The 27,748-nt window shown below is 38.0% G+C and overlaps 1 protein-coding gene across 1 annotated transcript; it reads left to right on the forward strand.

Moving 5' to 3' along the window:
- Positions 1-1,237: 1,237 nt before the first annotated feature.
- LOC149747618 (desmoglein-4-like) lies at positions 1,238-26,729 on the forward strand. The gene is given in 3 exon segments (XM_089894256.1): positions 1,238-1,297; positions 2,036-2,410; positions 2,412-26,729. Coding segments are annotated over 3 exon segments (828 nt in total). The 3' UTR covers positions 2,805-26,729.
- The last annotated feature ends 1,019 nt before the right edge of the window (positions 26,730-27,748 follow it).

Consider the following 27,748-nt stretch of genomic DNA (forward strand, 5'->3'; position numbering starts at 1 on the left):
GGATAGTGACCTGTGCTCGCATACAGGCTTCTTGGTGGCAGCAGCAGCAGCCTTAGCGTCCCATGCCTGTCTCTGGGGTCCGCCCTTTTAGCCACGGCTCGCGCCTGTCTCTGGAGCTCCTTTAAGCGGCACTCTTAATCCCCTCTCCTCGTGCACCAGGAAACAAAGAGGCAAGAAAAAGTCTCTTGCCTCTTCAGCAGGTCCAGACTTTTCCCCGGACTCCCTCCTGGCTAGCCGTGGCGCACTAGCCCCCTTCAGGCTGTGTTCACGCCGCCAACCCCAGTCCTCTCCCTGGGATCCTACCTCTGAAGCCTGAGCCTCAGCTCCCAGCCCCACCCGCCCCAGCGGGGGAGCAGAGAAGCCTCTCGGGCTGGTGAGTGCTGGTCGGCACCGATCCTCTGTGCGGGAATCTCTCCCCTTTGCCCTCCGCACCCCTGTTGCTGTGCTCTCCTCCGCAGCTCCGAAGCTTCCCCCTCCGTCACCCGCAGTCTCCGCCTGCGAAGGGGCTTCCTAGTGTGTGGAAGCCTTTCCTCCTTCACAGCTCCCTCCCACTGTTGCAGGTTCCGTCCCTATCCTTTTGTCTCTGTTTATTCCTTTTTCTTTTGCCATACGCAGGTACATGGGGTGTTTCTTGCCGTTTGGGAGGTCTGAGGTCTTCTGCCATCGTTCAGTAGGTGTTCTGTAGGAGTGGTTCCACGTGTATTTATGATGTGTTTGTGGGGAGGAAGGTGATCTCCACATCTTACTCTTCCTTCATCTTTAAGCTCCTCTAGCATGTTTTTTACATTAAAAACCGGCACTGGATTTCAGCGGTGGTGAGGCGCAGCCTATCCCTCTGCAAGGTGAAGCCTCTGAACAACGTACCAGTGCTTCCTTCCTGTCACTTTTTTGTACCACCACCACCCAGCCCAGCAGCTAGCTTGTGCCCCTGGCAAGAGGAGACTGTCCCCTTACTGAGGTGTCATGTAAAATATTAAACAGCAAAGTTTTAAGGTGATACCAAACTCATGAATAATTGATTTCAAGGCCTCAAACCATTCATTTCTAATGGTAGGATTTAGACTCTGGTACAGACCAGAGGGAAAGCAGCATGATGCAGTGGAGAAAGCACAGGTGGATTTAAAGTATATTCAACAACTATTTAAGTCTTGGCCATGCCATTCACCTTCTCTGGGCCTTATTTTTTTACCTTATTTATAAAAGAAAGAAGGGGTTAGATTATATCAGGTGATTTGAGATGGTGTTGGGCAGGCCCTGTGGGATTTCATGGAACCCACCAAGGGCCATAGCAGTTGAGGCAAGTGGGGAAGGGAGCTGGCAGGTCTCTGCTCCCACCCCACTCCTTCAAACAGAGAATTTCCAATTTCATCACTTCTACATGTTGGGGTTGTATCTAGGATCTCACTTAAAGGGTCTGTCATTAAAAATAATTTGAAAATTCCAATAGACAACACCTTAGTGCCTTCCTCCTGGTAATCTAAATCCAGCTGTCTTCACCCAGGCCACATAAAAAAAGTCTCTGAAGCTTAGAGCTATGTACACCTCTGTACCTGCTTGCATTCTAAGTTGATTAAATATCTTTCCTTAAATAAATAATGTTTTGCACATATCCCACCTCAGAGACAAAAGACTATAAATCAAATGCACACTGACCTCCTTTAAAAATTCCAATTATTGGGCTTCGCTGGTGGCGCAGTGGTTGAGAGTCCGCCTGCCGATGCAGGGGACACGGGTTCGTGCCCCAGTCCAGGAAGATCCCACATGCAGCGGAGCGGCTGGGCCCGTGAGCCATGGCTGCTGAGCCTGCGCGTCTGGAGCCTGTGCTCTGCAACGGGAGAGGCCACAACAGTGAGAGGCCCGCGTACCGCAAAAAAAAATATCCAATTATTTAGAAATACAGCAATGAATCAGTGTTTTTCTCAGTTCATACCATAAAATCATCTTAGATCAGATGTCTCTAAGGCATTGTTGTTCTTCTTTGATTATTTTAAGAGAAGAGAAAATTATAATTTTCTACTTTTTCTTCTAATTTTAGAAAGCATATGCTTACACAGACAAAGATAAAGGTCGACCAGCAAATGATTTTTTGCTCATTTATGACCATGAGGGAGTAGGGTCTCCCGTGGGCACCATTGGCTGTTGCAGTTGGATTGTGGATGGTTTCGATGAAAGCTACATGGAAACTTTAGATTCAAAATTTAGGGCTCTTGCTGAAATCTGCTTAGACACAGAAATTGAACCATTTCCTTCACAGCAGGTCTGTATTCCCATTAGTACTGACCTCCCTTTACTTGGACCAAATTACTTTGTAAATGAATCTTCAGGAATGACTCTCTCAGAGGCAGAATTCCAGGCAGAAATGGCCATACCTGAACCCACGATGCATGGGGATATTGTAGTGACTGAGACTTAACAGTACTGCTGATCCATGCGTGCAACCCACTCCGATTGTTTTTGACCCTCACCTTGCGCCCAACATTGTTGTAACGGAAACAGTAACGGCACCTATCTATGACGTCCAAAGGGATATCTGTGTAGCCGCTGAGTTAGCCAACACATACAGTGTAATCTATGCTGAGAGAGTGCTGTCTAGTCCTGGTAGGCCTGGCACGAGCAGTAGCAGCATGACGGATAGTTGTAGGGGACCCGTGATGAGTAGCAGTATTTTTGTAGGACCAGAAATTCAAGTGACGCAAATGGTGAGTCCAGACATTCACATAAGTCGAACCATTGGTTCCCCATCCCCTATGACATCTCGACACACAGTAACACAGTATAGTAACATACCTTACTTCCAACAGTAAGTGCTTTATGGCCAGTATTCTCTTGCACCTTGTAATAGCCACCATATCCATCAAAGATGTATAATGTACTATATTTAACATTTTAACAGTCAACAAACATTCGAAAGTTCTAAATTCAGTGAGACTCTTTGATTATATCTTTTGGGGGGTAAATATGGCTAAGCACTTTAGAAAACCCTTTTAAAATTTTTTCTGATTTTAAATAATGTGCCAAAAAACTTGAAGAAAATGTGTTACATCCTTTGATACAGTCTAATGAATAGCATGTAATTCATAAGGTGAATCTTAGAGGTCTTCAGGCCTGTAAAACTGGTCATATAAACCAAGATGCCCTTGTTCTCAAAGGTTGAAAAAGAAGTCTTGTCTGCATTCACCAGCCATATTAATCTTTAAAGACATATTTCTATTAAAAACTTTTGACTGAAAAAGTGAATGAAATGTACACTTTTGAAGTGAAACTGGAAAAGAAGGTGGAGCGTCTATCAGTAGAGATCTGAAGTCATTTGTCTCTTCAAATGGTTTCTCAAGATATGCAATTATTAGGGCATGCTTAATATCATACAGGGAGAAAGCTGCCTAGGTGAATATGTCACTGAAAATGGTTCATCAAAAGGAATTATATATCTATGTATAGACATGCATATATACATATCAATATGGATGAATTCTTATTGCACTGTATTGATTTATATCATCAACTGTAAATTATTTAGAATAGCAAAAATAAAATTATTACAACACTACAATAGAAACAGTTCTTAAGGGAAGTATTAGAGATTTTACCCCTTAGAGAAAATTTTTTCCCTGCTCTTGTTAATTATGTCAGACTGTATGAAATGTGGTTCAATCAGTTTCATTGACCTGAGTCATAGACCTTTCCTTTAGCAACCAGGTATTCTCTAAAAGCACCACTGTAATTATGCATATGTTCAACAATATTTACTTAGAAACTAATCTGTGTTGAGTGCTGGTCTTGGCTCTGTGAATATATGGATAAAGACAACTGAATGTTGAATGAATAAAATGGAAACCCATGTACAAATTGTTTATTTTTAGTAGGCATAAAGCTGGTTTGAGAAAAAGAAATTCTAGCAAGATAGTATTATTTAATTCTGTAAAATATGTCAACTATATAGTAGTAAGTATAATGTGACTAGTAAGATAATGAAAATGAAATAAATTTATTTTCAGGGCTTAGTCCTTTTGGAAGGAAATAACTATAGTGCTTCTTGCTTAATTTTGTTTTTTTATAAGTAAAAGTATTGAAGAATTTAGGGCATTGCACAATCTCTTGCCCAGTTCTCTCGTTTTATAGAAAGGGAATCTATAACTAGAGAGGTTAAATGACCATAACCAGCTATTTGTGATACAAAACCTTCAACCCATTGCTCAGATACTCTGGCCTGTGTGCTTTTCAGTATTATAACTTCATCACACATAGGGAGGATCCAATTTGGCCTTTTGCATGGTCTTTGCTATTTCCTAGTTGGAATAAAAAGTATCTGTCAAGAAAAGAAACTAGGTTTTGTGAAGTTTAAGTGCAGAATGGCTAAAACATCATAATACTAGAAGGTTATTTCCATGTTTTCTAATCTTTTCCAAATTATATGTATTGTCAGTTGTTACAGCCATTCCTTACTTTAGTTATTCACAACCAAGACTTTGTTACTTTTCATTACCCTATAATTTGATGAAATCTATAGGACAGCCAAGGAGCATTGGTGCCATGGTCATTTTAACACTCAACAAGCAGCCATGGTGTATCTTGTATGCATTCAGTCCTGTGGCATATCCTGAGGTGGATATTTCTTGAAGTTCACATTCTATTAGGCCAGTGAGCCTAAGGGTTATGAAACAATTAGTGAATAATTAAATGTAAGGTGCTAGTGGGATTAAAACTGAAAATACTATGAGATTTGAGAAATGAAGAATAAAATAATAAGTGATTAATGGATAGATTAAAATTTTGAAAGGAGGTGAAACCATTTGTGAGAAGGGTAAGAAAATTTTTCTGTGCTCTATTCCTCTATCAATATACAAAGATTTAATGGTGCTTTGAAAAGAGAAACCATACTATCTGTGGAAACAAGACCAGAACCATTTCATTGTTTCTCTCAATATTATCAGTGGAGAGGAGCTTCTCCATCATATAAGATGGTCAGTATCAATCATATATGACTCAAGCCTCTGAAACTGGCATATGCTAAAAACATCATTTCAAGCAAAATAGAAAGCATAAGACAAAATTTCCCCTTCACTGCTTAAGAGTTAGGGTACTGATTTATCTAGGAGATAAAGATGATATAGCATTTATGTTAAGTTTGAAAATGCAACCAGAAGTCTAGGAAATGAGATTTAATAAACAAATAGTATATAGTTTGAGTCATATCTCCTGCCCCATGGAATTACTTGAGGAGATGGCATTATTAACTGAATAAATGGGCTCTCTTAGAAAAGTCTTATCTGGTGAAGGCAAAGGAAGACATTAAGACAGAGAATTTATAAACTTATTTCAGAAAAACATTATTTTTAAAAAGTCCCTCTTTTAAATTAGATATTTCTGATTGCAGTGTATTACTGAATATAATAATGTGTTATATATGTCTTCAATAAAAAATATGTGATAAGAAAATGTTTCATTTTCTCTTTGGTGCATGTAGTATTCCATAAATAAATACACATTTGGAAAATCTTTTCCCATTTTGTTACTAGGTGATTAACATCTTTATCATTATGTGTATACTACAAGAACATGAATTCACTTATAAATTGAAATTCAGAATAATTTACTTACCAATGGTAGAATTTCTCAATATCATTATTTTATTAACAAATGCTCACTATAAACTAATAAATCAACTGAATAAACTCCTGAAATTGTTCTAGACATTGTATAAATAATAAAATACCATCTCTTCTTACTGGATTTAAATTTAGCAAAATTATTACTATTATTTCTGTATCAGAGGTACCAATTTCTGTTGAAATAAGAAAAGAATAATTAATTCCAATTATTATTTAAAGACTCCTTGAAGATGGTGACATCTGAGGTAGGCCAAGTAGAATTTTACCTGCCAGTGGTTCCAAAAGTATAAAAGCCAGAAACACAGGATATATTCAGAGTATACTAATAGTCAAAATAAATATAACTTAAAATGTCTGACACAAAATAGGAATTATAAAATCCTCACATAGTCTGCCATTTTACATAATGCTTACTGTACTAATTACTCAAAAATATATCCGACTGAATTCTCAAAACAACACTATGTGGTATAACTTACACCTATGTCATAGATGAAGAAACTACAGCTAAGGAAATTGTTAGCTTTATGTGTGCTTAAGTAAACAGCAGAGTTAAAATTCAAACCTGGAACAGCCTAACTCCAAAGACCTTATTCTAACTCATCAAATTCTTCTGACTTAATCCTAGAAGGACACATGGGAGGCAGATGGCAGAGGATCTTGAATCCCATTAGGGTTTTGGATTTAACTTCGTAGAAAATGAGGGACCCAGTGAAATTTTTTGTGCTGGTGAAGGGCCGAGTCCTATTTTATGAGAGGACACTGGGGCAGTCCTCAGGAGTCCTCATGATAGGTGGTGTGGTGTTGATCATTACGATACAGAGACACCCCGGTGGCCAGATCACTAAGGCAGAGAGCCTAGTATGGTGTCAGGATCTTCTGAAAAGCCAGCGTTCCAAGTTGAGCTTGCTGGCCCCAAAGCCTGGGAGATGCTCTGATCACCACTGAGGTGAGTAGGTCCATGATGTTTTGTCTCAAACGACTCCTGTCAATCATTCTCTATGTTAATCAAAGGATTTGTACACGGCATACCCCTGACCTATTTTATTACTTTAGAAGAGGCATATGAACTATTTCAGTTTCTAGAGGAGGGCATGCTTTCTCATACCTCTGTCACTCTGCCCCACCCTGGCTCCTTAACTGGAAACCCTCTTCACTCCCTTCATCTACTCAGCTTTTTCCTCCTCGTGCCTCAACACTCACCTCCCTCAAGCATTTTCACTTCCTAGGAGCATTTCTTGATATCTCTGCCACTGCCCCAACCTACTTGCTTGGCTAGCTCTTCTTCTTTACTCTCTTCAGCAATTAAGATACTATTTTCCTATGTCTGCCAGCCTGTGAGCCCCTTGAGAACAAGGGCAACGCTTTTCTCATTTCTGCATCTCCAGTGTTAGTAGAATGTCTAGTTCAGCGCATGCACTCCTTATTTTTGGAAGTGAAGGATAGAGTCAAATTCTCTCAAGCACCTAAAACAAAGTGTCTCCAATTCAGCAGTGTTGCCTCTAGACAGCAGCTCTTCAAATGAACTTTGAAAGGTTTGTGTAAATGCCAGCAGAAAGCCGCAAGTATAAACTCATGAAGACACTTACATTTCAGGAGCAATTTACCATTTACAGGAAGAGTAATAAAATCATTGAAAAAAACCTCACATGCTTTTTGAAAGAAGTTATGAGATAGCTGAATAACATAAATTCTAAAATGTTGCAGAGAAGATGAATCTGGGAAATGTAGTTCCTCAAAGACCTTAAAAGTGAGTGATGGTGAAGCAAAGCTGAAAGCTGGCAGTCAGGTATCCAAAACAACTAGTTTTAAATCAATGATAGTGGATTTACTTTTTCTAGAGTTCATCAAAATAAAGGTATTAGAGTGGGAATTTAGCACCGAGACTCTGCTACTGAATTTTAAATTTTTGTATTATACTCTTCTATAATTTCATTTTCCCACATTATCATGAACATCATTCTTTCAAAATTTTGCATAATAGTCATAAAATTGTACCACACATTTTTAACGATTCCGTTAATCCCAGAGAATTAGATCGATTCCAGTTTTTGCTATTATTAACAATGCTACAATGGACATTTATATAAATAAATATATATATATATATACATACACAAGTACATAGTCACAAGAGCACATACACATGTTGAAATATTTCTATAGGACTGACTCTCAAAAAGGAGGTTACCCTTACTCTTAAAAAGGAGGTTATTATTTGCGTGGATACACGCAAATAATTTTTTATAGTTTTCCCAACTTTCTCTCTCAAAAAGGTGTGTCAATTTACACTCCCACCAATAGTTCTTTATTTTTTTGAATTTTATTTATTTTTTTATACAGCAGGTTCTTATTAGTCATCAGTTTTATACACATCAGTGTACACATGTCAATCTCAATCTCCCAATTCATCACAACAACATCACCACCCCCCGCTGCTATCCCCCCTTGGTGTCCATATGTTTGTTCCCTACATCTGGGTTTCAATTCCTACCCTGAAAACCAGTTCACCTGTACCATATTCTAGGTCCCACATATAGGCGTTAATATATGATATTTTTTTTCTCTTTCTGACTTACTTCAATCTGTATGACAGTCTCTAGATCCAACCATGTCTCAAAAAATGACCCAATTTCGTTCATTTTTATGGCTGAGAAATAGTCTATTGTATATATGTACCACAACTTCTTTATCCATTCGTCTGTCGATGGGCATTTAGATTGCTTCCACGACCTGGCTATTGTAAATAGTGCTGCAAGGAACATTGGGGTGCATGTGTATTTTTGAATTATGGTTTACTCTGGGTATATGCCCAGTAGTGGGATTGCTGGGTCATATGATAATGCTATTTTTAGTTTTTAAAGGAACCTCCATACTGTTCTCCATAGTGGCTGTATCAATTTACATTCCCACCAACAGTGCAAGAGGGTTCCCTTTTCTCCACACCCTCTCCAGAATTTGTTGTTTGTAGATTTTCTGATAATGCCCCTTTTAACTGGTGTGAGGTGATACCTCATTATAGTTTTGACTTGCATTTCTCTAATAATTAGTGATGTTGAGCAGCTTTTCATGTGCTTCTTGGCCATCTGTATGTCTTCTTTGGAGAAATGTCTATTTAGGTCTTCTGCCCATTTATGGATTGGGTTGTTTGTTTTCTTAATATTGAGTTGCATGAGCTGTTTATATATTTTGGAGATTAATTCTTTGTCCGTTGATTCGTTTGCAAATATTTTCTCCAATTCTGAGGGTTGTTTTTTCGTCTTGTTTATGGTTTCCTTTGCTGTGCAAAAGCTTTGAAGTTTCATTAGGTCCCATTTGTTTATTTTTGTTTTGATTTCCATTACTTTGAGAGGTGGATCAAAAAAGCTCTTGCTGTGATTTAAGTCATACAGTGTTCTGTCTGTTTTCCTCTAACAGTTTTATAGTGTCCGGTCTTACATTTAGGTCTCTAATCCACTTTGAGTTTATTTTTGTGTATGGTATTAGGGAGTGTTCTAATTTCATTCTTTTGCAAGTAGCTGTCCAGTTTTCCCAGCACCACTTATTGAACAGACTGTCTTTTCTCTATTGTATATCCTTGCCTCCTTTGTCAAGATTAGTTGACCATAGGTGTGTGGGTTTATCTCTGGCTTTCTATATTGTTCCATTGATCTATGTTTCTGTTTTTGTGCCAGTACCATATTGTCTTGATTACTGTAGCTTTGTAGTATAGTCTGAAGTCAGGGAATCTGATTCCTCCAGCTCCGTTTTTTCCCATCAAGATAGTTTTGGCTATTCGGGGTCTTTTGTGTCTCCATACAAATTTTAAGATTTTTTTGTTCTAGTTCTGTAAAAAATGCCACTGGTAATTTGATAGTGATTGCAATGAATCTGTAGATTGCTTTGGGTAGTATAGTCATTTTCACAATATTGATTCATCCAATCCAAGACCATGGTATATCTCTCCATCTGTTGGTATCATCTTTAATTCCTTTCATCAGTGTCTTATACTTTTTTGCATACAGGTGTTTGGTCTCCCTAGGTAGGTTTATTCCTAGTTATTATACTCTTTTTGTTGCAATGGTAAATGGGAGAGTTGCCTTAATTTCTGTTTCAGATTTTTTCATCATTAATGTATAGGAATGCAAGAGATTTCTGTGCATTAATTATGTATCCTGCTACTTTACCAAATTCATTGATTAGCTCTAGTAGTTTTCCGGTGGCATCTTTAGGATTCTCTATGTATAGTATCATGTCATCTGCAAACAGTGACAGTTTCACTTTTTCTTGTCCAGTTTGCATTACTTTTATTTCTTTTTCTTCTCTGATTGCTGTGGCTAGGACTTCCAAAACTATGTAGAATAATAGTGGTGAGAGTGGACATCCTTGTCTTGTTCCTGATCTTAGAGGAAATGCTTTCAGTTTTTCACCATTGAGATTGATGTTTGCTTTGGGTTTGTCATATATGGCCTTTATTATGTTGAGTTAGGTTCCCTCTATGCCCACTTTCTGGAGTGTTTTTATAACAAAAGGGTGTTGAATTTTGTCAAAAGTTTTTTCTGCATCTATTGAGATGATCACATGGGTTTTATTCTTCAATTTGTTAGTATAGTGTATCACATTCATTGGTTTGCATATGTTGAAGAATCCTTGCATCCCTAAGATAAATCCCACTTGATCATGGTGTATGATTCTTTTAATGTGTTGTTGGATTCTGTTTGCTAGTATTTGTTGAGGATTTTTGCATCTATATTCATCAGTGATATTGGGCTGTAATTTTCTTTTTTTGTAGTATCTTTGTCTTGTTTTGGTATCAGGGTGATAGTGGCCTCATAGAATGAGTTTGGGAGTGTTCCTTCCTCTGCAATTTTTGGAAGAGTTTGAGAAGGGTGAGTGTTAGCTCTTCTCTAAATGTTTGATAGAATTCACCTGTAAAGCCATCTGGTCCTGGACTTTTGTTTGTTGGAAGATTTTTAATCATAATTTCAATTTCATTACTTATGATTGGTCTATTCAGTTTTTCTATTTCTTCCTGGTTCAGTCTTGGAGGTTATACCTTGCTAAGAATGTGTCCATATCTTCCACGTTGTCCATTTTATTGGCATAAAGTTGCTTGTAGTAGTCTCTTAGGATGCTTTGTATTTCTGTGGTGTCTGTTTTAACTTCTCCTTTTTCATATCTAATTTTAATGATTTGAGTCCTCTCCCTCTTTTTCTTGATGAGTCTGGCTAATGGTTTATCAATTTTGCTTATCTTCTCAAAGAACCAGCTTTTAGTTTTATTGATCTTTGCTATTGTTTTCTTTGTTTCTATTTCATTTATTTCTGCTCTGACCTTTATGATTTCTTTCCTTCTGCTAACTTTGAGTTTAGTTTTTTCTTCTTTCTCTAGTTCCTTTAGGTGTAAGGTTAGATTGTTTATTTGATACTTTTCTTGTTTCTTGAGGTAGGCTTGTATAGCTATAAACTTCCCTCTTAGAACTGCTTTTACTGCATCCCATAGGCTTTGGATCATCGTGTTTTCATTGTCATTTGTCTCTAGGTATTTTTTGATTTCCTCTTTGATTTCTTCAGTGATCTCTTGGTTATTTAGTGACGTATTGTTTAGCCTTCATTTGTTTGTGTTTTTTACGTTTTTTTTCCCCTGTAATTGATTTCTAATCTCATAGCATTGTGGTCAGAAAAGATGCTTGATTTGATTTCAATTTTCTTAAATTTACTGAGGCTTGACTTGTGACCCAAGATGTGATCTATCCTGGAGAATGTTCTGTGCACACTTGAGAAGAAAGTGTAATCTGTTGTTTTTGGATGGAATGTCCTTTAAATACCAATTAAATCTATCTGGTCTATTGTGTCATTTAAAGCTTCTGTTTCTTTATTAATTTTCTGTTTGGAAGATCTGTCCACTGGTGTAAGTGAGGTGTTAAAGTCCCCCACTATTACTGTGTTACTGTCGATTTCCTCTTTTATAGCTGTTAGCAGTTGCCTTATGTATTGAGGTGCTCCTATGTTGGGTACATATATATTTATAATTGTTATATCTTCTTACTAGATTGACCCCTTGATCATTATGTAGTGTCCTTCCTTGTCTCTTGTAACATTCTTTACTTTAAAGTCTATTTTATCTGATATCAGTTTTGCTACTCCAGCTTTCTTCTGATTTCCATTTGCATGGAGTATCTTTTTCCATCCCCTGACTTTCAGTCTTATGTGTCCCTAGGTCTGAAGTGGGTCTCTTATTGACAGCATATATATGGGTCTTCTTTTTGTGTGCATTCAGCAAGCCTGTGTCTTTTGGTTGGACCATTTAATCCATTCACGTTTGAGGTAATTATTGATATGTATGTTCCTATGACCATTTTCTTAGTTGTTTTGTTTTTGTAGGTCCTTTTCTTCTCTTGTGTTTCCCATTTAGAGAATTTCCTTAAGCATTTGTTGTAGAGCTGGTTTGGTTGTGCTGAATTCTCTTAGCTTTTGCTTGTCTGTAAAGTTTTTGATTTCTCCATCGAATCTGAATGAGATCCTTGCCAGGTAGCGCACTCTTTGTTGTAGGTTCTTCCCTTTCATCACTTTAAGTATATCATGTCACTCCCTTCTGGCTTGTAGAGTTTATGCTGAGAAATCAGCTGTTAACCTTAAGGGAATTCCCTTGTATGTTACTTGTTTTTCCCTTGCTGCTTTCAATAATTTTTCTTAGTCTTTAATTTTTGGCAATTTAATTGCTCTGTGTCTTGGCGTGTTTCTCCTTGGGTTTATCCTGTATGGAACTCTCTGCGCTTCCTCAACTTGGGTGGCTATTTCCTTTCACAAGTTAGGGAAGTTTTTGACTATAATTTCTTCAAATATTTTCTCGGGTCCTTTCACTCTCTCTTCTCCTTCTGGGACCCCTATAATACGAATGTTGTTACGTTTAATGTTGTCCCAGAGGTCTCTTAGGCTGTCTTCATTTCTTTTCATTTTTTTTTTTCTTTATTCTGTTCCTCAGCAGTGAATTCCACCATTCTGTCTTCCAGGTCACTTATCCGTTCTTCTGCCTCAGTTATTCTGCTATTGACTCCTTCTAGTGTACTTTTCATTTCAGTTATTGTATTGTTCATCTCCGTTTATTTGTTCTTTAATTCTTCTAGGTCTTTGTTAAACATTTCTTGCATCTTCTCGATCTTTGCCTCCATTCTTTTTCTGAGGTCCTGGATCATCTTCACTATCATTCTGAATTCTTTTTCTGGAAGGTTGCCTATCTCCACTTCATTTTGTTGGTTTTCTGGGGTTTTATCTTGTTCCTTCATCTGGTACATAGCCCTTTGCCTTTTCATCATGTCTATCTTTCTGTGAATGTGGTTTTTGTTCCACAGGCTGCAGGATTGTAGTTCTTCTTGCTTCTTCTGTCTGCCCTCTGTTGGATGAGGCTAAGAGGCTTGTGCAAGTTTCCTGATGGGAGGGACTGGTGGTGGCTAGAGCTGACTGTTGCTCTGGTGGACAGAGCTCAGTAAACTTTAATCCGTTTGACTGCTGATGGTTGGGGCTGGGTTCCCTCCGTGTTGGTTGTTTGGCCTGAGGCAACCCAACACTGGAGCTTACCTGGGCTCGTTGGTGGGGTAATGGCAGACTCTGGGAGGGCTCATGCCGAGGAGTACCTCCCAGAACTTCTGCTGCCAGTGTCCTTGTCCCCACGGTGAGCCACAGCCACCTCCCGCCTCTGCAGGGGACCCTCCAACACTAGCAGGTAAGTCTGGTTCAGTCTCCCCTTGGGTCACTGCTCCTTCTCCTGGGTCCCGATGCACACACTACTTTGTGTGTGCCCTCCAAGAGTGGAGTCTCTGTTTCCTCCAGTCCTGTTGAAGTCCTGCTATCAACTCACACTAGCCTTCAAAATCTGATTCTCTAGGAATTCCTCCTCCCGTTGCCAGACCCCCAGGTTGGGAAGCCTGACGTGGAGCTCAGAACTTCACTCCAGTGGGTGGACTTCTGTGTTATATGTGTTCTCCAGTATCTGAGTAACCCACCCAACAGTTATGGGATTTGATTTTACTGTGATTGTGCCCCTCTTACCTTCTTATTGTGGTTTCTCCTTTGTCTTTGGATGTGGGGTATCTTTTTTGGTGAGTTCCAGTGTCTTCCTGTCGATGATTGTCCAGCAGCTAGTTGTGATTCTGGTGTTCTCACAAGAGGGAGTGAGAGCACATGCTTTTACTCCACCATCTTGGTTCAGGGTCACAAATTTTGCTTCTTCCTTAGTTTTTCCCACCAAAATTATCAGCTCTGTGAAGGCACCATCAGTGGCTGCTGGTTTATTGTATTTCCAGTGCCTTGTTCTGTGCTGTTCTGGAGAGGAGAGGGCCCCACACCATGCAGGGCTGCACAGGGAAATGGTGAGGGTCGTCTCCGAGCACAGAGAAAGAGGCAACTTATGGCTGAAGCCTTTACCGTGCTTTCCTTGGAAAGAAACAGGTGAGGCAGATTCCATCCAGAAGTCTTGATTGGCAAATGGATGAATTGAGCGCTCAACTGAGCAATCAATGAATGGACCAAATAGGTTTCACACTGGTAGCACAGATGCTGGTACTCACAAATGACTCTTCATCTGAGACACAGGGAGGGACACTTCCTCAACAGCTAACAGTGAAGGAAAGCATCACAAAAATCAGACTCCACCATGACCTAACCCGACAGCCGTGCCAGCTGCCGAGCCTCAGGTGAGCCCTTGTCTTTGCCTAGGGCCGTGGGCACAGGGGTCAGGACCCAGAGGCTGCCTGCGGAGCTGGGAGCTACCTAGGTGGCCCCGCGCAGGCTTAGCTGGGCAAGCGCCTGCCACCAACAGTTCTTGATAGGACTTGCTTAAACACAAACTTAATAATAATTGATTTAAACAATTCTTTAATTTTTAATAATCTAGTAAGAATTATGATTACCTGATGTATACCCATCATTTATGCAGCTTCTGACAATCAATAAATATAAGTTGATTGAATAAAAGAATGAACCATTAAATGATTATTATAAATTACCATATATGCTTAGATACATTTCTAGTCTGTCCTTTATTACACTGACATATTATTAAGTATGCTGATAATTCTGACTATTGTTACAGATGTACTACATTGTTTTTAGTACGTTTTGATATCTGGTAAGTGCAGTCACCACCCATTACCTTTTTTTTTTTTAATTATCTTGGCACTTCTGATACACTCAAGTTTAGAAAAAATAGCAAACGATGGAATTTTGATTAAAAATAAAATTAAATTGAATATATAAATGAATAACTTTGAACCATTCAAAAATAGCATTAATCTAATGCTTTGCCTTTTCTAGTGTGATATTTTACACAGGATAAATACTTCAGAAAAAAGTTAAAACTTCTGGAAATTTGAGACTGCTGATAAATACTTTTCATTATAACCATTGACTGGTTGATAGTTTTTATTTTCTTTCAAAACCATTTCCTCTATTTCTTATATATAAGCTCAGTAATCCAAAAAAACAACCAAAAAAACAAAACAAAAAAACCCCAGAAAATCGTACAGTAGAGGGCAAAATAAAGTTCCCAATAGTAAGATACAATTCATTTACTTGCCATCATAATATATTTCAAAAACAACCATGAAAACCAAATAAATGAATCCTAAATATTACACTTATTAAACATATTACATGGAAAAAATCCCATTCCCAAAAAGCCAGTTACTGTCACTAAATATGATATACAATTTTTTACTTTTTTCTTGAATGTTACCATGTGTCCATGTGTAAATGGTTGTTGCAATCTTTTAAACATGGGCTAAATAATAAATACAGATAATAAAAATTAATTTGTGAAAACTTCTTTAAATTCTATTTCAGCTTATTTGAAATAAAAGTAAGTGAAAAAATAGAGTTCATACTAGGAAAGAATTACTGTTGGAGATTTGCCAGTGCTTTTGTGGATTGTTAAGAAAGTGAATAAGCAAAGATTGTGTCGTATCATTTTAAAAAATAACAAAATTAAGTGAAATTGAATGCAGAAAAAAATAATAAAGGAAAAGGCAATAAAACCATTCCAATAATTATACGAATAAATCCTTTTTTGCAGCTAAAGATGGTGATTGGTACTGAACTGTTGGCAAGTGGGTATCACATGCTGGCACAAAGTGCTTGTTCATTAGCTCATAAGCAGTTTGAATTGTGCATAAGAAAGGTAATGCACTGGTACCAATATACAATGTGGAAAAAGTGAGTTGAGGGGAAAAAATGAAAATTGAGGGCTATCTGTATTTACTGTCATTGGCATAAAGGATCAACCTTAAGTATTGAAAAATTTTTTCTTAAAAAGACCACGCCTTGGTTAGAAATCCATAGAGCTGAGTTTCGCTGTGATGAGTAAGATGACTGAGTTAAAGGTAACAGAGATGCTGAATGTGTGTTTAATAGGAGGCAGTGAGTATGTGTGGTGAGTGATGATGAGGTGTTAGTACAAAAGTCACAGTGTTTGCATGTGATCAGCATAAGTATTGCTTGACTGGGAAGTCTTATCTATTTAACAAGGAGGCACTGATGGGGTGGAGACTTTTGTACCAGTGAGGCATGAGCTACCAGGTGTGGGGAACCTGAAACTAGATAGGAACTGTAAATAAAAGAGTGAAAAAATAAATATTTATTATCATGCACCAAGCATTATGCTAATTACTTTTCAAATATTTTCTCATTCAATCCACCCTATGATCTTCCTTTTAAAGATGAAGAAAAGTGAGAAAAAGAAAAATGATATGGGAGCCCCTGTGACCTCGTTTCAATGCTCATTCATTCATTCATTAAAAATGTTTTTAGGGCTTCCCTCGTGGCGCAGTGGTTGAGAGTCCGCCTGCCGATGCAGGGGACACGGGTTCATGCCCCGGTCCGGGAAGATCCCACATGCCGTGGAGCGGCTGGGCCCATAAGCCATGGCCACTGAGCCTGCACGTCCAGAGCCTGTGCTCTGCAACGGGAGAGGCCACAACAATGAGAGGGCCGCGTACCGCAAAAAAAAAAAAATGTTTTTAGTATTTCACTATTACCTGTGAGCTGAGTGCTGGGAACGGAGAGGTTGAATTAAGGTCCTTGCCATCAAGAACCTCACAGTCAGATGCAGGAAGAAATAAGAGTTAAAGTACAGTATGACAAGTGTTTCATGAGGGGTATGAATGAGAGCGCTATGGGAGAAGAGAGGGGTGCCCAGCTGAGTGGAGTTGAGAAAGGCTTCTCTGAAGAAGTGACCTTTCAGCTGAGTCTGGCAGGACTGCAGGAAATAGCCAAATGAAGAAACAGGAATGGCATTCCAGGTCAATAGAACAGAATGGGGGAGAGACACAGAGAGAGAGAGAGAGAGAGAGGGAAACTGGCTAATCTCTTAGCATAGTAAGGCTGGGGAATGAAGGAAGATGGTTCTATAAACAAGAAGTCTGAGGCCTAAATATTATGAAATTCTAAGGATATTTTAACTTTAACCTGGAAGGTAAAGAGAACCAGGAGAACAGTGACTTCAAAATCACTTGTGAAGTTTGCTCTGGAGTAGATAGGAGGAGGATGAGGCTGTTGGTGAGGAGATCAGAGAAGTTCTCTCAATGAAACAAAGCAGTGAGGGACTGCTTTGAGTTTCATCTACATGTCCTGATCCCTGGGCTAACTGAATAATTAACTGCCCACGTCACAAAATCATATTTGAATTGTGCATTTCACATAATCAGCAAATGGTGGCAACCAGTTATGCCAGCTATGTCCTAAAGATGTCACTCTAACCTAAAAACACCAAGCCAGTAAATGCCCTTAAAACTGGATGACCCTCCTGGAAGACCATCTGCTGAAGGAGCTAAACATGAACACTAAGACCCAGGCTTTCACCTCAAGAATAATATGCTTTCTACTTTTACAAGGAATAGAAATGAAATCAACAGAAAAATCAGTGTTAGGATTTTAAGACTTTTTTTTGCTATTGGTGCACCACTGATTATATTCCTAGCATAAAATTAATGTGTGGGGCTTCCCTGGTGGTGCAGTGGTTGAGAGTCCGCCTGCCAATGCAGGGGACACGGGTTCGTGCCCCGGTCCGGGAAGATCCCACATGTCGCGGAGCGGCTAGGCCTGTGAGCCATGGCCGCTGAGCCTGCGTGTCCGGAGCCTATGCTCCACAACAGGAGAGGCCACAGCAGTGAGAGGCCCGCGTACCGCAAAAAAAAAAAAAAAAATTAATGTGTGCTTACTGTAGAAAATTTAGAAAATATAAAAAGAGACAAGCCTCTTAGATAGCCTCATTCACCAGAGGACAGACAGCAGAAGCAAGAAGAACTACAATCCTGCAGCCTGTGGAACAAAAACCACATTCACAGAAAGACAGACAAGATGAAAAGGCAGAAGGTTATGTACCAGATGAAGGAACAAGATAAAACCCCAGAAAACCAACTAAATGAAGTGGAGATAGGCAATCTTCCAGAAAAAAGAATTCAGAATAATGATAGTGAAGATGATCCAGGATCTCAGAAAAAGAATGGAGGCAAAGATCGAGAAGATGCAAGAAATGTTTAACAAAGACCTAGAAGAATTAAAGAACAAACAAACATAGATGAACAATACAATAACTGAAATGAAAAATACAGTAGAGGGAATCAATAGCATAGTAACTGTGGCAGAAGAACGGATAAGTGACGTGGAAGATAGAATGGTGGAATTCACTTCTACAGAACAGAATAAAGAAAAAACAATGAAAAGAAATGAAGATAGCCTAAGAGACCTCTGGGACAACATTAAATGCAACAACATTCACATTATAGGGGTCCCAGAAGAAGAGAGAGAAAAAGGACCCAAGAAAATATTTGAAGAGATTATAGTAAAAAACTTCCCTAACATGTGAAAGGAAACAGCCACGCAAGTCCAGGAAGCGCAGAGAGTCCCATACAAGATAAACCCAAGGAGACACATGCTGAGACACATAGTAATCAAATTGGCAAAAATTAAAGTCAAAGAAAAATTATTGAAAGCAGCAAGGGAAGAACAACAAATAACATACAAGGGAACTCCCATAAGGTTAACAGCTGATTTCTCAGCAAAACCTCTACAAGCCAGAGGGAGTGGCATGACATAATTAAAGTGATGAAAGGGAAGAACCTACAACCAACATTATTCTACCTGGCAAGGATCTTATTCAGATTCGATGGGGAAATCCAAAGCTTTATGGACAAGCAAAAGCTAAGAGAATTCAGCACCACCAAACCAGCTCTACAACAAATGCTAAAGGAACTTCTCTAGGCAGGAAACACAAGAGAAGGAAAAGACCTACAAAACAAACTGAAAACAATTAAGAAAATGGTAATAGTAATATACATATTGATAATTACCTTAAACGTGAATGGATTAAATGCTCCAACCAAAAGACACAGGCTCACTAAATGGATACAAAAACAAGACCCATATATATGCTATCTATAAGAAACCCACTTTAGACCCAGGGAAACAAACAGACTGAAAGTGGGTGGATGCAAAAAGATATTCCATGCAAATGGAAATCAAAAGAAAGCTGGAGTAGCAATATTCATATCAGATAATATAGGCTTTAAAATAAAGAATGTTACAAGAGACAAGGAGGGACACTACATAATGATCAAGGAGTCAATCCAAGATGCACCCAACATAGAAGCACCTCAATACCTAAGGCAACTGCTAACAGCTATACAAGAGGAAATTGATAGTAATGCATTAATAGTGGGGGCTATTAACACCTCACTTACACCAATGGACAGATCATCCAAACAGAAAATTGATAAGGAACACAAGCTTTAAATGGCACAATAGACCAGATAGATTTAATTGATATTTATAGGACATTCCATCCAAAAACAGCAGATTACACTTTCTTTTCAAGTGCTCACAGAACATTCCCCAGGATAGATCACATCTTGGGTCACAAATCAAGCCTCAGTAAATTGAAGAAAATTGAAATCATATCAAGCATCTTTTCAGACCACAATGCTGTGAGATTAGAAATCAATTACAGGGAAAAAAATGTAAAAAACAGAAACACATTGAGGCTAATAAATACATTACTAAATAACCAAGAGATCTCTGAAGAAATCAAAGAGGAAATCAGAAAATACCTAGAGACAAATGACAATGAAAACACGATGATCCAAAACCTATGGGATGTAGCAAAAGCAGTTCTAAGACGGAAGTTAATAGCTATACAAGCCTATCTCAAGAAACAAGAAAAATCTCAAACAATCTAACCTTACACCTACAGGAACTAGAGGAAGAAGAACAAAAAAAAAACTCAAAGTTAGCAGAAGGAAAGAAATCATAAAGATCAGAACAGAAATAAATGAAATCAAAACAAAGAAATTAATACAAGATCAATAAAACTAAAAGCTGTTTCTTTGAGAACATAAACAAAATTGATAAACCATTAGCCAGACTCATCAAGAAAAAGAGGGAGAGGACTCAAATCATTAAAATTAGAAATGAAAACAGAGAAGTTACAACAGACAGCACAGAATTACAAGGCATCCTAAGAGACTACTACAAGCAACTCTATGCCAATAAAATGGACAACCTGGAAGAAATGGAAAAATTCTTAGAAAGGTAGAACCTTCCAAGACTGAACCAGGAAGAAACAGAAAATATGAACAGACCAATCACAAGTAATGAAATTGAAGCTGTGATTAAAAATCTTCCAACAAACAAAAGTCCAGGACCAGATGTCTTCACAGGTGAATTCTATCAAATATTTAGAGAAGAGTTAACACCCATCCTTCTCAAACTCTTCCAAAAAATTGCAGAGGAAAGAACACTCCCAAACTCATTCTATGAGGCCACCGTCACCGTGATACCAAAACCAGACAAAGATACTACAAAAAAAGAAAATTACAGACCAATATCACTGATGAATATAGATGCAAAAATGCTCAACAAAATACAACCAAACAGAATCCAACAACACAGTAAAAGGATCATACACCATGCTCAAGTGGGATTTATCCCAGGGATGCAAGGATTCTTCAATATACGCAAATCAATCATTGTGATACAACATATTAACAAATTGAAGAATAAAAACCATATGATCATCTGAATAGATGCAGAAAAAGCTTTTGACAAAATTCAACACCCTTTTATGATGAAAACTCTCCATAGGGAACCTACCTCAACATAATAAAGGCCATACACGACAAATCCACAGCAAACAGCATTCTCAATGGTGAAAAACTGAAAGCATTTCCTCTAAGATCAGGAACAAGACAAGGATGTCCACTCTCACCACTATTATTCAACATAGTTTTGGGAGTCCTAGCCATGGCAATCAGGGAAGAAAAAGAAATAAAAGGAATGCAAATTGGAAAAGAAGAAGTAAAACTCACTGTTTGCAGATGATATGATACTCTACATAGAGAATCCTAAAGATGCCACAAGAAAACTACTAAAGCTAATCAATGAATTTGGTAAAGTTGCAGGATACAAAATTAATGCACAGAAATCCTCTGCATTCCTATACACTAATGATGAAAGATCTGAAAGAGAAATTAAGGAAACACTCCCATTTACCATTGCAACAAAACATAAAAAATACCTAGCCATAAACCCACCTAGGGAGACAAAAGACCTGTATGCAGAAAACTATAAGACACTGATGAAAGTAATTAAAGATGATACTAACAGTTGGAGAGATATACCATATTCTTGGATTGGAAGAATCAATATTGTGAAAATGACTATACTACACAAAGCAATCTACAGATTCAATGTAATCCATATCAAATTACGAGTGGCATTTTTTACAGAACTAGAACAAAAAATCTTAAAATTTGTATGGAGACACAAAACACGCTGAATAGCTGAAGCAGTCTTGAGGGAAAAAAACGGAGCTGGAGGAACCAGACTCCCTGACTTCAGACTATACTACAAAACTACAGTAATCAAGACAATATGGTACTGGCACAAAAACAGAAATATAGATCAATGGAACAAGATAGAAAGCCCAGAGATAAACCCATGCACCTATGGTCAACTAATCTATGACAAAGGAGGCAAGGATATACAATAGAGAAAAGACAGTCTCTTCAATAAGTGGTGCTGGGAAAACTGGAGAGCTACATGTAAAAGAATGAAATTAGAACACTCCCTAACACCATACACAAAAATAAACTCAAAATGGATTCGAGACCTAAATGTAAGACCGGACACTATAAAACTCTTAGAGGAAAACATAGGAAGAACACTCTTTGACATAAATCACAGCAAGATCTTTTTTGATCCGCCTCCTAAAGTAATGGAAACAAAAACAAAAATAAACAAATGGGACTTATTGAAACTTAAAAGCTTTTGCACAGCATAGGAAACTACAAACAAGACGAAAAGACAACCCTCAGAATAGGAGAAAATATTTGCAAATGAATCAACAGACAAAGAATTAATCTCCCAAATATATAAACAGCTCATGCAGGTCAACATTAAAAAAAAACAACCCAATCCAAAAATGGACTGAAGACCTAAATAGACATTTCTCCAAATGTCCAAAGAAGGCATACAGATGGCTAAGAAGCACATGAAAAGGTGCTCAACATCACTAATTATTAGAGAAATGCAAATCAAAACTACAATGAGTTAGCACCTCACACCAGTTAAAATGGGCATCATCAGAAAATGTACAAACAACAAATGCTGGAGAGGTTGTGGAGAAAAGGGAACCCTCTTGCCCTGTTGGTGGGAATGTAAATTGATACAGCCACTATGGAGAACAGTATGGAGATTCCTTAAAAAACTAAAAATAGAATTACCATATGATCCAGCAATCCCACTACTGGGCATTCACCCAGAGAAAACCATAATTCATAAAGACATGCACCCCAATGTTCCTTGCAGCACTATTTACAATAGCCAGGTCATGGAAGCAACTTAAATGCCCATCAACAGACAAATGGATAAAGAAGTTGTGGTACATATATAGAATGGAATATTACTCAGCCATAAAAAGGAACGAAATTGGGTCCTTTGTAGAGACATGGATGGATCTACAGAGTGTCATTCAGAGTGAAGTAAGTCAGAAGAGAAAAACAAATATCATATATTAACGTATATTTGTGGAACCCAGAAAAATGGTACAGATGACCGGTTTGCAGGGCAGAAATTGAGACACAGATGTAGAGAACAAACGTATGGACACCAGGGGTCAAAAATGGCGGGGGGTTGGGGGTGGCGGTGTGATGAATTGGGAGATTGGATTTGACATGTATACACTGATATGTATAAAATTGATGACTAATAAGAACCTGCTGTTTAAAAAAATTAATTAAATAAAATTCCAAAAAAATAAATAAAAAGAAAATGGAAATCATGTTCCATTACCCAGAGACATCTACTGCTCACACCATGATAGTTTTCCTTTCAGTTAATGCTATCATAACTCTACCCTTTGGCTGACAGCTAATGCCTAAGAAAACCAAATCTGTAGTTAGTACTTATTCTCTACACCCTTTCTCTACAACCTTATTCATTGCATGTAATTTTAAAGTTGAGATTATTATAAATAAAAGTTTGTGCCTACTATTTATATTTAAAATTCTTTAAAAGTATTTTAGGGGATATTTCATTCCATGAATGAACATTGAGGTTTCTTCCACTTCTTTTATATTGTAAATAGTGACATGATTTATATCTTCATGTGTATAGCTTTGCATGCACTTTGCATTATTTCCTTTTGAATTGAAATTTCTGGGTCAAAGACTATGCACATATTTTAAAATCTGTATATTATAACACATTATTAACAAGGTAGTCCAGGATGTTAGTGAAAACACCTTATACACTTCAGTGCAATAATCATAGCTATATTTTTTACATTTCTGGAGTTCCAGTTGCCTTCCAGTTCTGAGATTGAGTCCGAGTATCCAATAGATGTTTCCTATTACTATGAAGCTCATATTCGTTTGTAAGGATGCCAGCACTCTAGAGGAATATTTAGATAGATATCCCGTGCTATCAAGGCTTAAGTTGTCACAGGTTACTTTTGATGGCCACAAAACTTACTCAGTTTTTAGACTGAAGACAATACAGGCTCTGCTGTCTTTGTATAATGTGTTCAGCCCTGATCTATGTAGGTATAATCCTAGAACCAAAGCATTGAGCTACAATTTTCTTTTAAAATACCAAATTATCATCTAACAATTTAAGCCCTGAAAAGCATCTCTCCCCCCAAAAAGTCATGAGAAAGTCTGAACCACAATGCCACACTGGCACACCCAGGTATCACCTGTGGCCTCACTGATAAAACTAGGTTAACCATCCAACAGAAAGAATCCTTAGATTTAAATATGTGCTTTAGAGGGAAAAAATATTCCCAGCAAAAATAGGACATGATCTGACATGATGATGGTAAATCCCATCCTGGATGGCGCTTCTTACTTACCTGTGGTCTTAATTTCAAAATATTTGAGATTTTTACAGCGTCCAGAATACATTAAACCCTGACTAACCTTTCACAATTGGTGGATTTCAATCAAGTTCTAGCCTGTTCCTTGTTATTTTACATTTCCGCAGTTTGAAACCAATGTTTCCTCCCCTCACCCAGCCTCCCTTAACTTAGAGAATTTACATCTTCTGCTTCACCTGCACTGACATACTGGGAGGAGAGAAGATACTGTGACAAATGACACTGAAAAATTAAGATTAAATGTTCAACTCTTGAATGGAGAGGATGGAAGACCTGGACCCATCAGGGAAATTTGGCTTATACACTTATCCTTTTCACAACAATTACAAGCTGGAGTGCAAACCCTAAACAAATGTCACAAGGTAACAAGATTCATTAACTGTTTCTGATGGCTGTTATCTATTCATACAGAGTATAATCTTCACAGAATGGTTAGAATCAAGATGCTTCCAACTAACTACCAATATCGACTAGTACTTTTAGACCAAATCACACAGCAAGCACTAAAACAGTTAACTGGAACCTTAACACTTTTCCACCCATTCCAATTTCATAAAATTTATCAGTGAAAACCAACTGATTACCTAAAGAAATGGAAAAAAAGAAAGTTAAATCCTTTACCATATTCTGGTAGTCAACTATTTTAGGGAGTTAATGCCTTCCTCTCTCAATCTTCAGATTTTCTCATGGGAGGCTCAGGGGAGCCTCATTTTCTGCTGAGAGGAAGCAAGCATGAGAATCTGAAAGAGAAGCTATTCTCTACCAGAACAAGAGGGAACAGGACACCTACCCTCCATTAACTCTGGCCTCTCCCAGTCTCTCTCCAAGTCACAGTTCCCTTCTGCCCTGTACCACAGGCTACCTCAGAAAGGAGTACCCAGCAGCAGGTCAGGAGGACACCAGACTCCTCCCTCCACACTTTTCCCTTCCCTAGAGAGAGAAGAAGGAAGGGGAGAAAAGACCACAGAAAATTCCACTGGCTTAGCAATTATGGTTTCCCTAGAATCGAAAGGGATGTCCTTTCTCCGAAGGTAAGGGTGTGTTCAGCTCACTGCATGTTTTGGCAAAGTACTTGTGAAGCATCCTCAGCTAAGACAGAAAAATATGTAGCCTAGCAGGAAAAAAAGGGCTGAGAAATGATACCTGAAATTAAAACCACTAAGCTCCATGATAGACTGATTAGCAGTGATTACTTAGAAAACATCCATCACGTTGTCAACTGGAAAATTTGTGCAAAATGAAAATTGGCTTATAAGGAGTTTTGAAATCTGGATCAACTGTTGAATTTAAGTGTCGGGTACAATAATTAGTAGTAACCATACCTCCTGGATTTCCAGGATGGGTTCAAACTGATCACCAGCTCTTTCAGTCTTAACTTAAAATCATCGATCTGTTATCCCCTTATGTACTCATTCTTGTTAGACTAAGTTGAGTTTTAGAAAATACAGTCACCCTTGTAGGCATCCATTAAATATCTGACAATCTCATATGGCCAGTTAGTCATCTAAAATCTTTCATAGCATGAATTGAATTAGTTCATTTCTTTCCATGCCTATAGATACACCTTGATCCAAGACTCTACCACAGTCTCATTCATCTTTGTGTCTCAAGATCGCCAAAAAGCACATGAAAAGTTGCTCAACATCACTAATTATTAGAGAAATGCAAATCAAAACTACAATGAGGTATCACCTCACACCAGTTAGAATGGGCATGATCAGAATATCTACAAACAATAAATGCCAGAGAGGGTGTGGAGAAAAGGGAACACTCTTGCACTGTTGGTGGGAATGTAAATTGATACAGCCACTATGGAGAACAGTATGGAGTTTCCTTAAAAAACTAAAAATAGAATTACCATATGACCCAGCAATCCCACTCCTAGGCGTATATCCGGAGAAAATCAGAATTCGAAATGCACCCCGATGTTCATTGCAGCACTATTTACAATAGCCAGGTCATGGAAGCAACCTAAATGTCGGTCGACAGAGGAATAGATAAAGAAGATGTGGTACATATATAGAATGGAATATTACTCAGCCATAAAAAGGAACGAAATTGGGTCCTTTGTAGAGACGTGGATGGATCTAGAGATTGTCATACGGAGTGAAGTAAGTCAGAAAGAGAAAAACAAGTATCGCATATTAACGCATATATGTGGAATCTAGAAAAATGGTACAGATGAACCAGTTTGCAAGGCAGAAATAGAGACACAGATGTAGAGAACAAACTTATGGACACCAAAGGGGGAAAGTGGGTGGGGGATGGTGGGATGAACTGGGAGATTGGGATTGACATATATACACTAATATGTATTAAATAAATAACTAATAAGAACCTGCTGTATAAAAGTAAATAAATAAAATTAAATTTTAAAAAATTAACTTTTATAATCTGAATAAATAAATATATTCAATATACATGGAAAATATACTTGATTGAATTACCCTTATTCAATCAATTCTTAACATTGTTATCAAAATTGTCTCTTCTAGTAGCTGTAGATTATGGGAGGATCTATGCTTTTAAAAGAAAAATCATGAAGAGATATTAAACGTCTACGTTCCAAGGCTTGCAGCTCTGCATAACTAGACTGAGAATTCTATTCATATTTGGGTTCAATTCTTGGACAAGTCACTTAAGTTTCTTCACCGTACTTTGCTTATTTGTGAAATTAGAGAATTGGATTAAATCAATGTTTTTATACTGTGGGTCACACCCCCCAATAGTGAGTCATGAAGTCAATTTATCAAGCCTATATAGGGAAATATTTTTAATGGAATTAGATAGAACATAAAAGAAAAGGAAATAGCAGAGTATATCACACATAGTAAGAGTATGCGCTTGCATATGTGTGTATTGGTTGTTGACATAACTATATTTTTGATCATGGTTAAAAAAAGTTTGAACATCTCTAGACTAGATCATCTTAAGTTTCCTCAGAGTCTCAAATGCTTGAACTTTAGGAATAAGTTGAAAGAGGAATAGGAAGGCCTTTAGTGGTAGGAATGGGAAGTTAGAGTGACAGACGACAGTGTCTCTTGGAGCAGAGCAAAAGCTGTGCCAGGTAAGAGATAATTCAGTGCCTTTAATACTATCTACATCATATGAAGATAAGCAGTCAGTAAATCTTTTATACAGAATACCTCTTCCTGGAGAGCACTGGGAAAATAAGAAAGTTATCAAATCCCTGGAGGACTACAGAAGAGTTTGTAAAAATTAGTACACAGTGATCCTCATTTACCAAAGGCCTATTATAATTGTTACTAAGGGAAGACCGTTTACGTATATGGAGGAAAGGGAGGCTCCATGTAGGTTATAGGTATATCCTATCTTCATTCATTTAAATTGAACCTAGCAAACCCCACTTCTGCCTCTCTTTGCTTTGATCTTCAACTTCTGGAGTATGAGATAGCTTGCACTTTGTAGATGATGAGATACGTGCCCGTAATTCCTGCCCAGTAGTGACTTGTCATCCTAACCTGGACACCGGGGATGGGACTGGTGCCCAGTCTCCACAGTAGACGAACCATGCAGTGATAGGCAAGTCCCATACCTCTCTGGGCTTCACAAGCATCCCCTTCAAAATGTGAGTTTCCTGGACAACATATGTCTCTGTGTATGAAATTGCCCAGATCTCATCTGCTCTCACGATATCAAGTCTTTCCTAAAATGAGAATGACCTGAGGCATTCCAGGTATTTTGTTCAAGAAGAAACCAGTTTCAGAGGATCCCCC

This window comes from Delphinapterus leucas, chromosome 14 (assembly GCF_059928025.1).
Source record: "Delphinapterus leucas isolate spDelLeu-1000000601 "Yukka" chromosome 14, BTC_Dleu_Yukka2, whole genome shotgun sequence".
Classification (NCBI taxonomy): domain Eukaryota; kingdom Metazoa; phylum Chordata; class Mammalia; order Artiodactyla; family Monodontidae; genus Delphinapterus; species Delphinapterus leucas.